At 34.7% G+C, this 12,242-nt stretch overlaps 1 protein-coding gene across 21 annotated transcripts in view; it reads right to left on the bottom strand.

Moving 5' to 3' along the window:
* CAMK2D (calcium/calmodulin dependent protein kinase II delta) overlaps positions 1 to 12,242 on the bottom strand; it is a gene marked incomplete at both ends in the record, with an annotated part of 262,163 nt that overhangs the window by 144,521 nt on the left and 105,400 nt on the right. For all 21 annotated transcript variants that reach the window (XM_079716681.1, XM_079716667.1, XM_079716683.1 and 18 more), the window contains one exon: positions 7,885 to 7,939. In XM_079716681.1, the coding sequence (XP_079572807.1) occupies positions 7,885 to 7,939 (55 nt within the window). The remainder of the gene's footprint in view (positions 1 to 7,884; positions 7,940 to 12,242) is intronic.

Below are 12,242 nucleotides of genomic sequence, written 5' to 3'. Positions count from 1 at the left end.
AATTCCGCAGACAACTTTGTTCTAAAAATTATTTTCAGACAGATTATACAGTCATCCCTCAGCGTCCGTTGGGATCCCCAGCAGCTATTAAAATCCAAGGATGCTCAAGTTCCTTATATAAAATGGTACAGTATGATCTTATACTATAACACATATCCTCCCTTGTACTTTAAACCATCTCTTGATTACCTATAACACCTAACACAGTGCAAATGCTAGGTCAATAGTTGCCAGCTTCAGTAAATTCAAGTTTTGCTTTTTGGAACTTTGGAATTTTTCTTTTCTCAAATATTTTTTTTTTACAACTTTATTGGAGCATAATTGCTTCACAATGGTGTATTAGTTTCTGCTTTATAACAAAGTGAATCAGTTCTACATATACATCTGTTCCCATATCCCTTCCCTCTTGCGTCTCCCTCCCTCCCACCCTCCCTATCAAATATTTTTGATCTATGGTTGGTTGAATTCGTGGGTGTGGAACCTGAGGATATGGAGGGCCGACTGTACATTTTTACTTTATTCCTACCAACACCTTATGTTCTTCAGGGACTATCATCTACCTGGATGTTAGTGCAGCCACCTTCTAACTGGGTTCACCACCTCCAATCTAATCTCTCTTTGCTCCAATCCGTGTACATAGCAAAATATCACAGCACTTGATTTATTTTTCTTTCTCTTGACAGGAGTTTAACCTAGAGACTTGTGCTCAAGTACTATTTTGCAACAGTAAATAGTCTTCAGTACTGTGCTTTCACATTCTGATCTGAGTGTAAAATTATTTTTGCTACTACTGTTTGTTAACTACAATGTTTGGTGATATAAATTAAAGGAAATATTACACTTGGTAGGTTTTAAGACAGATAAATTTTGCTGTAAATAATAAGCAAAAGGTATTCAGAAAAAAATCATACTAGGCCTCCACCTCCCAAAAGAATTAATAATCACTGGTATATACATACCTTGTGAAATACAGGAGAGTATCATCAGCACAATAGAAGAATTTGACTAAATTACCATAAAGATGACCAAGTTACTAGGCGCACATACCAGATGTTTTCACAGACACTGTGAAACTTGTTATATTTGTGTTATGTAAATGCTGCTGACCTGTTGGCTATATAACCAAATATTCTAGTAGGTGAAAAAATGTCATAACATAATATTTCATTATGTTTTTTTGAAGGCAAAAAATGGTCATTCACCTTCCCTTCAATCTGCTTATCTGCAGCGCCTGGTACAGAGTGAGTACATACCAAGTGTTTATTCGCTGAACGAAGAAATATCCCCAAGGACATAATTATGCCTGCCTCAGCTTCAGTTCTTCCCACTGTTTCCTGATATCCCTGACTGAATGAAAGTTGCCTCACTTTCCCAATCCCCTGTGTAACTCTTATAGCTTTTACCACACTAGGTCTACACCACAGATATTTTGAAGGCATCTAAGCCCCTATCTAAACTATAAAATCTTTGAAAAAGGATGGTGTCTGACTTATCCTTTAACCCTAATATTACCAATAAAACTATCAGCTCCCCAGTCCAAGGAGTGTATTTGGAAAAAGTATTTTTAGTATTATAATTTCAAATTTGTAAAAACGAAAACTAAACATGTTTTCCTAAAAATAACCACAAAACATGCAACTTGACCAGGCCTTCTGGCTGGTAGAAGTATGTTAAAATGGGGCAGGAGGAGGAAGCACAGCAGATTCTCTCAGAGTACTGCTTTCTGAATTTACCCAAATGGGACATTTATTTTAAAATGCTCAGAAACATTGCTTTTTTCCCCCCCTTAAAATATTAGGCGAAGTGTCTTGCTTTTAGTAGGCACCTATCACATATTTGATGAATGGAATTTACTTGGAGACAAAAACACAAACACTTTAAAACAGAAGAAAAAAATAAATACTTCACATACTAAGATATGACTTTGCTAGAGAAAAAAAATGTTCTTTTTAAAGACGTAATGATAGCATTTTCTCCAATACTTTAGACTCGTGAGAAATATTCTAGTATTTAAAAATGGTACCAGGAGTCCCATTAATTCTATCAGAAATCTCAAATTGATGCGAATAACATCCTGGCTTCATAGAATAGAAAAGAACTTGAGAGATGTCTAACAAATTTTTCATCTGGACCCATGGCCTCATTCTCTTTGAGAAAAATAAGGCTCAGAGAAAAGACATTGTTAAATGTTTAGTCCTGGGTAGCTTTGAGATTGAAACTTAAATCTTTTCATTCTGGGTCAGCATGCCTTCCATTGAGCCTTAATCTAGTCTATTTTAGTTCCCTATTGAGATTACCAAAGTTCAACCCAAGTGTTATTCTCTTATACATTTACTTAAAGTGTTTTATCTATACGTCATTGTGTACATTCACCCAACAAGCACATAATACAGATCTTCTCTGACATATAGATCCTGAAAAATACATGCCATATTCAAGTGATTGCCCTTGTCAAGGCCTTTTTTCCCATCAGTCCTAGAAATGTACTGGATCTGCTTTATTTCCTAAGGCCAATGGCTCTGCCTTTAGGCTTCTCCCTTGAGGACTGTAATTCTAGCTCCATTACTTCACTGCCTTATCTTCTGTTAGATTTCAGATAAATCCACATCTCTTGCCTCCCGGAGTTGCTGAGATGTGTTTAAAAACCCTTCTAGGCACAGACCTTGACAAAAATGATTCTAAAAAATCAGGCAGTTCAATACTTGCTGTGAAGATATCTTTGCTTTCATGCAGGCCTTTCCCACTGATTCCTGAGTCTATTTGCAAAATTGACTATTAACGCTTTGTAGTTGGAAACAGTGGATAGATACCTGAATAAAAAATATAAATTAAAAGTAACAAAAGGAAACTTTTTTTTCTTTCATAGAACTCATGGCCCCTTCTGTTTTGCTTTTTAGAAAAGGAAAGAATTCCATTAGAAGAAGACTCAACACACCTATAAAAATAGAACTTCCCATTAGATTCTGAATAGCTGACATTCCACAGGAAGTATGCACAAGTACCACATTGCCAAAACCAGCATCAAAAGGACAAACACAGAGAACATTCCTTCTTCAGGAATTCAAGTAGTTATTTTATCTTGGAACTGATTGGCAAAGTGACTTCCAATTTTTCCATGAGTATTTCATTGATATCTTTAAGATCATACTTTTCTTAACTATGTTTAAAATGTGCATTTTTCTAAAGCTACTTACTTTCCTTCTTCCTAGAATACCATCACCACAATTAAATAATTTAGAGGAATTATTTATTTATATTTGTTATTATCTCTTTTTAGTCATTGAAAATCTACAATTTTAGCCATTGTTTTCCAACTGTGTCTAAAGCTGGGTGGTTTACTGGATTGTGCTTAACTAGTTTATTAATCTCATTTACTGGAAAAACATTTTGATGAGAATTACTGATAACTCTCCTCTTAAACTTTAAACATTGAAGAATAATTGCAACAGATTTCAAAATAACAGCAGATTTCTCATGTTACTATGGTTCAAATGTAAACTCTACATTTTGGTTTCAGAGACATTAATAGCACAAACAAATATCATTGCTTCAGATATGATCCACTGTAATTAAAAATCTTATTGTTTTCACATGAAATGCTTTCTTTATGTGTTCACCAATTACTAAGTGCTGAATTTTTTTTTTAATGGTACACTTTAAAAATAAACTTTATTCTAAACAATGTGATTCTTATCATTCCCTCCATTTAGTGAGGAAATCTTACCTTTAAAAATCTATAATATTTAAAACATGGATATAAATAACTTGATGACTGTGGAAAAGCGGCATGGCATGGGAAGAAGGATGCCTCTTTCTTTTATATTTGGACTAACACTGAATTTTTTTTTGGAGCTGAAGGGGGTCAGAATATGCCCTGCCAAAATATGCCACTTTGGCATAAGGGTTATATTGAGCTAAAGGCAAGTGAGAATCAGCAAATACAGGAAGAATCCTCCACTTCATGCCCTTAATCTGCCTAAAAGCAGGACATAAATTTCCCTTTGAGGAAGGTGTCTGCTTCCATCTAAGCAATTCTTACCATCTAAGACAAGGAGTTGACACCCTGAGTCTAATTGCTTCTTTCAGTTTCACTTCTTTGCTGTGAGCTCATGTGCACATAAATGTTAATAAAAATGTTGTGCCTTTTCTCCTGTTAATCACTATCTTTGCTTAGTTTAACTCACATGCCTTGAACATAAGAGGGTAGAGAAAAAATTTTTTCTCTCTGACTGAGCTGTGATTAAACCCAATCAGCCAAAGTGGAGAGGGAAGAAGGAGGGGCAAATTAGGGGTTTGGAATTAAGAGATACAAAGTACTATGTGTGAAATAGATAAGCAACAGGATCTATTGTATAACACAGGGAATTACAGCCATTATCTTTTTTTTTTTTTTTTTTTTTTTGGCTGTACACGGGCCTCTCACTGCTGTGGCCTCTCCCGTTGCAGAGCACAGGCTCCGGACGCGCAGGCTCAGCAGCCATGGCTCACGGGCCCAGCCGCTCCGCGACACATGGGATCCTCCCGGGCCGGGGCACGAACCCGTGTCCCCTGCATCGGCAGGCAGACTCTCAACCACTGCACCACCAGGGAAGCCCCAGCCATTATCTTATAATAACTTTTAATGGAGTATAATCTATAAAAATACTGAATCACAATCTGTATACCTAAAACTAATATAATATTGCAAATCAACTATGCTTCAATAAAAATAAATAAAATGAATACATTTTAAAAATAAATAAATTAAATTAAAAAATAAACCCAGTTCTGAATGGTGGTATAGGTAATGAGTATTAGCAAAAGTGTTTATTTTATTCTAGTATTCATCACAGCATGAAGGACATATCCCGATGTATAATGCCATACCTTTGACTATACTGTAAAGGAGATCTGACAAATTAGACCTATCAAGAAATCACAACGTGTCTAAAAAAATGGGGTGGAGGTATTTCTCTCACTAAATAAAGAAAAAAAACACACAAAAAACCAAAACCCTGTGCTCTCAGCCCTGCACAGCAGTAAAGAGGCACTTCCCAGGGGTGTCAATTGGGGTTGAGTAGGAAACCTGGGCTTCTACCCCCACCGGTCAGTAATAAGATGGTACCTCCTCACCTCTGCCATTGTGGTATCAGAGGAGGACTGTTAAAAAGATGATTTAAATTAAATTCAGAGCCTCATAATACCCAAAATGTCCAGGATATAATACAAAATCACTCATCATAACAAGAACCAGGATAATCTCAATATGAATGAGAAAAACAATGAACAGATATTAATACCAAGATGACAGTGCTGTTGGAATTACCTGACAGGTTTTTTAATCAGCCATAATAAAAATGCTTCAGTGAACAATTATGAACACATTTAAATGAAAAAAAAGTAGGAAGTCTCAACAAAGGAATAGAGGATACACCAAACAACCAAAAGTCAATGGTAGAACTGATAAAAATACAGTAACTAATAAAATTTTAAAAACTCAATCGATGAGCTCAACAGCAGAATGGAAAAAAACTGAGGAAAGGATAAGTGAACTTGAAGAGAGAATATAAATTACCCAATCTGAACAAAAGAAATAAAATAAATTTTTAAAAAACTGAACAGAGCCTAAGGACTTATGCAACTATAAAAAAAGATCTAACATTCATGTCATCAGGGTTCCAGAAGGAGAAGAGAAAGTGAGGCTGAAAAAGCAATCAAAGAAACAACGTCTAAAAATCTCCTAAGTTTGGCATAAATCTATATACTCAAGAGATTAAGTGAATATCAAATAAGATAAACTCTAAGAAATTCAGGGCAAGATACACTATAGTCAAACTTCTAAAAACCATAGACAAAAGTACATTTTTTTAAAGCAGCCAGGAGAAATAATACCTTATCTTTAGGGGATAAGCAATTAGAATGATAGAAGATGTCTCATGAAAAACAAAAGAATCCAGAAGGAATAGGCCCAACATTGAAAGAAAATTACTGTCAACCTAGAGTTTTATATCTAGCAAAAATATCCTTCTCAAATGAAGAGGAAATCAAGACAGTCTCAGAAAAGGAAACAGAATCTGTTGCTAGCACATCTATACTCTAAAAGAATGGCTACAGGAAATTCTTAAAGAAAGGAAATCATAAAAGAAGGAATGCTGGAACATCAAGAAGAAAGAACATCGGTAAAAGTAAAAATATGAGCTTTGAGAAAGACTTGAAAAGAAGAACTAGTTCAACTTGGAGTGTTGCCAACCTACAGCCACATGAACAAGCCATGAATGGAATGTGACTGTGGAAAGAACCTTGTGCAGCAGGACTGTGCGTATCCAGAGATTTAGTCTCTATTCTCTAGCAAGTATGTGGATCACCAATATGGCAGACATGTTTGGTTACCTATCCAACAGGCAAGACTTCCCTTCCTGCCACAGATTGAATATATGATTGGTCAAAGCCAACTGCTATAATTCGATCCCCTTTACTATTACTTGGTTCAGACATGTGCATGAGAAGCAATTCTAAACAATAATTCATTATCAGCTATCTCCTGAGGGATTGCTGGGAAAGGTTTTCCCTATAAATAAAAATATGTGCAATGGGATTAATGATTCCTTTTCTTCTGCCTTTGGAAGTCACTGTGATACCTGAAAATGGGGCAGCAAACTTGAGAACATTAAGGGGAACCTGAGGGTGAGGACAAACCCACATACTACAAAGAACACAGAGAAAGATGGAATGAACTTGGTTTCTTAATGATATCATTGGAGGGCTGAATTAACCAAACTTAGTACTAACCTGTCATTAGACACATTTTACATGAAATAATATTTTTTTTCTTATCTATTCCCGAAATATCACATTAAATGCTACAGAGAAGTCCATCATATGAATGTACTATAATTATGCAACTGATTCCATTATTGGATTTATAAGTTGGTTTTCCTTTTTTTTCCCACTATAAAGGACAATGCAATAAAGAGCTTTCAGTATAAACTTTATCTGAATTTAGGGTAATACTTTCTCTGTACTTTGTTCTGAGAAGGAAAATTACTAAGTTAAATGAAATGGACATTTCTGATATGGAGTATCAATTTGATTTTCAGAAAGTGTATTCTTATTTAACTCCTAGCAGCAATGTGTATGGCCTGTCTCACTATATCCCATCCAGTCAGAGGGGATGCTGTGGACTGTTCCCCAAGAGCACTGTTTTCCCTTCATCCTTATTGATAGAACCTTGGTTTATAAATTCTGATTAGTCTAAGTCAATCTTGGTGACTCCATTCTCCTTGCCAGTGATTGGCAAGGGGTAGGCATGTGACTTAGCCCTGGCCAATGAGATGAAAAATGGGAGGCTTACTAGGTGAATTTTTCATTCTTAAAAAAAAAAAGAGAGAGAGAGACAATGTCTTCCACTATAAATTACCATGTCTCCATGTAATAACTTGAACCATGCCAGTCTGAGAACAAAGCCAGTGAGCTGGGGTAAAAGATGGGAGTTTGGTGCTGTTGTTGAACCCCTGAATTAACCAACCTCAAGGGTCCTTGAGCCTTCTTTTTATATAAGATAATAAGTTACAAACACTTCAAAAAAATTCAATGGAAAATTATGCTTATGTATAATCAGCCATCTTTGTACCCCAAGGTAAAACTGAGAACTACTTATGATATCACAATGAACAATCCCAAAGGAAACAGACTCATAACTATTTCCCTTATGAAGATTAACTTAAATTTTAAACAAACAATGCTGAGCATTCACCTCATTTCAAAAGAATTAGAGTTGAATGTAATTTGAAGAACATTTAAAAATATTATAGGGTCATTAATTTGGACTGTAACTTGGAGAAAAATCATCCTTAATTCAAGATATTCAAATAGACAGCAAAAATAAACAAAGTATGTTGTACTTACAAATCAAACACCAGGTAATGGAAGCCCTCTTCCGATATGCTGTCGTGAAGTCGCACTAAAACAAAAGAAAAAAGGAAAAAGAGAAGAAAGTTTGTGTTATATGTATGCCAACAATCAACATTAAGCCAAGACTTTTAATAGGCATCTGTCTCCTAAATTAAAATGTTAGCAACACTATTTTAGCTTCTGATGAGTCAGCATCCTTTATAGCAGGGCTTCGGTTCAGACAGACCCAAGGTTTAAGTTCTGGTTCTGATAATTATTAACTGTGTGATCTTAAGCAAATTAATTAACTTGTAATGATAACAGTACTTATATTTTATAAAACGGTTGAGAATATTAAGTAAACCAATACAAGTAAAATAATTTGCATATTGCCACGTGAAAACTAAATAAAAGTCAATAATGGCTATATCTCCATATGTCCAAAGTTACCAGGCTCTAGCAATTCTTCTACTGAGAGTCTCTTCCTTGTCATTCCCTTTGCTATTATCCTAGTCCAGGTCTTAAGAGTCTAGTAAATGGACTCCATGCCTCTTACTCTCCTTTTTTTCTGGGAAATTTCTATATAGCACTCCCTAGCCAGCCAAAACAGTTTTTATTATACTACCTCTAAGAGCAAGTCACCAAAATCTATTTATCAAATCATCAGCCAAAAATGTACAGCTAGAACTTTTAATAAAATAATCTACTTTAATAGATTTAGTATTAAGCATATTAACACTACTTTAGATTTTCCAGTGAGCTAAACGTTCAGTGATAACTAGCCAAAACCAAAGTTTGTCTCTGCTGAATTTAAAGTACTCACTGTTTACTGCAAAATAACCACACATGTAAAACTCACTTACTTTTTTTTCTGCTATTTATTTTTGCCTAAGCCCCCTGACTCCCTTAGATCATAAACTTCCTAAGTAACCAATCACACAGGGGGCCTTGGCCTTCATTGGGAGCAATGGAGGCCAAGAAAAGCAACAAACTCATAGGACACAAATGCTTTTGAAAAGTCACCAAAAAAGGATCATGATTTCTACTATGACCTGTCCTTAGTACTTTCCCCATGCAGTGATGACCACCATATGGAAAATGTGGATTCAAAAGAACACTTAGATGGTCACACAAGCTACTATAATCCACAAAGGGAGTTTGTAGTGCCCATGACATTCCCGAGGTCACAGACATAATAGAATGACCATTCTTTACAATCCAATTCCATCCCCTTCAGATATCATCCTTGGCTCACTATTAAAATCTTTTCTGAATTCCCCTCCAGAAATTTCTCCAAAGTAGAGAAAGAGAGGCTTTTGCTTCACTTATAATTATGGATTATCATTTGTAAAATGTAAGTTTTCTGTTACCATGAACATGAGAAGGGGGCCCATAATGCAGGCACCTGGGAGTGTGGCCACTGCAGCTCAGTCTGAGCTCCTCTATTTGTCTCTAGAGCACGCGGAATGTAAACACGCTGCAGCATCCCTTTCCTTATCTTATTTGTTTCTCATAGTGTCACCCTTGAATTATGGATGCAGCCTATTTTACTTTTATTAACAAACTCTAATACCTGTCCTTTCTTCAGGACACAGAGTTTCTTTCTCATCAACACTATCAAACAGGAACCATATTTCATAAGTCTTTGCATCCCTCAGAGAGACTTGGCAAATAGTAGACAGTCTTTCATAAAATTGGTTTGAGCATTTACTATACCAGGTGCTAGGAATTCTTCCCACTTTTTAGACAAACATTTTCATCAAAGCTCAGTATACTTATATATATATATATGAAACAAAATGATTGCTATGCAAACAATTCTCCTGTAACTTTAATTGTGTGAAGAGTATTCTTCAATTTGCCAGTATCAGAGATCACATGCTTCATCCATAAATTCAGAGTGACACTAAAGATGAGGAGAGGGAGACTGCTGTGTGCTTACATTGTAGTCATGTGTTTAATTTGCCTGTTACCTTTGCTTAAACTTATGCCACAAAAGAAAATCAAAAGTTTAGCTCAATGATGAGTCTTCTGCTCAGTCATTCAGCACAGTAAGGAAAGCCAGATCATGGGTGATAACTCACTGGCTTTCTTATATGACACAGACTCACAGATATCTCATTGAGCAGCTGTAACACAATCTGTGTTTAAATGAGTTCAAATAATGGTATGGCTACTTGAAGAATTCAGACAGTTACTCTGTGAAAATAAGGTGGATTTCCATGCTATCAAAGTTAAAATGAAAAGCAAAAATCACAACGTGAGCTGGAGGAAGTGACCACGTTTTTCTCACATTGTCTCAAGGTAAAATCTTCAATTGGAGACGAGATCTCAGGTTTTCAGATCAGAGTTATAGAGCTAAACAGAGGTGGATATTTCAGGTACAAGTGGAGAAGCAGTACTAATTTCTGGTTATATCTGGAATAAAATTTTCTTAGTTTGACCACCACTACCTTATTAATACTTGGAATTAACCACCATTTGGAAGTAAGTTATTTTTTGAACAAGTCAAGAGTTGCTCAAGCCTGATAATCAAACACATACATTGTTTGGGGTCAAAACCAGTTTCACAAAAGCATTTTGTCAGCAAGTACATTATAATGGTTAAAGATAAAAACCATCTGACCAAGTTCAATCCTTTTGCATCACACCATTCTACAATAATCTCCACTATTTCTAACCAGCCATTTGACCAGGTAAGGTTAATTCTGAATAAATTTTGTTATGATACAGTGGAAAAAAACTAGCATCATCTTTACTTGGGATAAATACATGCACATTTTCATAAACCTAAACAGTATAACAGTTATCTAGGATAAACATTTAAATTCTAAGACATTAAGTATAAGATTTATAATGGGGAAAAAGGTGCTTCTGAGGCTAAAATATTTCCAAAGTTTAGCTGACCCAAGGCCTAATCCTTTTCCTCTCTCTCTTGAATGACAGAGTTAGTATAAATCCCTAAAACTAAACATAGTAGGGCAATGCTGCCAGTGTTATCATAATACTAATGGATTAATTCATACAGAACAGATTGTATTGAATCCTCTAATCACTGGCTCTCAGCTCTAAGCAATACTCCTGGTTATAAATGAGGTAGATTTTGCATTTTTAGTTGGCTTTGTTGCAAGGATTGAGATAGTTGGGTTTGATTTACATACTGCAATGCGAATATGGCAGCTTTTAAGTCAGATACTTTTTATATTCTTAACAGCAGTTAATTATATTTCACAGCTAGAGCAAGCATTAGCCAAGTTAGGCCATGCAATGTGCCAAGACTTTGCAAAAGAGGGATGCCAAGGTTGAGTTCGTTTGTTAACTTAAATAATAAATAAATAAATAATAAATAAATAAATAAATAAATAAATAAATCTTTACTAGTTTCAGACATTATAACAGTCAAATGGCAACACTCTAGAGAGAAATTTCACCTCAACCATTACTCCTGGCTCTTTTGTGACAAAGCTGGTCATTTCTGGAGAGAAAACTTTTCAGATAGAAAACAAAGAAGCACTGAAAACCAAACTCAAAATAAAACTAACATTTCTAGAAAACTGAAGGTAAACTGTATAGATGCTCTGTTTTACTTAATCTCTATTTCTTATAACATGAGTAATACATTTAATAAAGCAACACCATTTAAAAAATCTCTCCAGTATAAAAATACTAATTTAGGTTGTGTGTATTTGAAAAATATATGCACTCTATTTCTTTGAAATATGAAGCCATGTATATATAGTTTATTTTATTTTAAATTAAGTAGAAAGATAAGCAGATAAAGATATATAGATATTTCTTTTGTTGTTATTGTTGTCAAAGTCGGTAGTATTATAGCATTTATATTTTGATTTTCTTTACTTAACAAGAAACTTTTAAAATTTGGGCATAAAAAGTTTGGAAATTTGACTTAGCTGTCTAAGGCAAACTGATCAGACACAGAAATTACAGTTTGTTCTAATTTTAGATATTTGAACACATAAATTTCTAAAGTTGCATAAGAGATACATATTTTGACAATATAATGAGTGATATGACCCATTAATAAATACCAAATAAGCCACTATCCACTACTCAAAAATGAAAATAACTTTAGTACCAGAAATCAAAAAAATGTTTCAATAAAATTTCAAATATTTTTTCTGAAGTGACAAGAAAATCTTTGTAAACTTAATATTAATTAACATTAAATTATATGTAAAAGCAATTCATTGCTAATATGAAAAAGCTATTAAAGTTAAGAACTTTCTGAAAAAAGCAAACATAATTATTACATGAAAATTCAGTGGGGAATGCCACCCCTTTTAAAACTATTCTAAAAATACACAAAAAAAGCCACTGAAACACAAGATCAATCATGAAAGTCAAAGCATATC

Source organism: Hyperoodon ampullatus (genome assembly GCF_949752795.1).
Source record: "Hyperoodon ampullatus genome assembly, chromosome: 1".
Taxonomy (NCBI): Eukaryota; Metazoa; Chordata; class Mammalia; order Artiodactyla; family Ziphiidae; genus Hyperoodon; species Hyperoodon ampullatus.
Note: the sequence above shows the minus strand (reverse complement) of the source record. Positions and strands in the feature narration are given on the sequence as shown.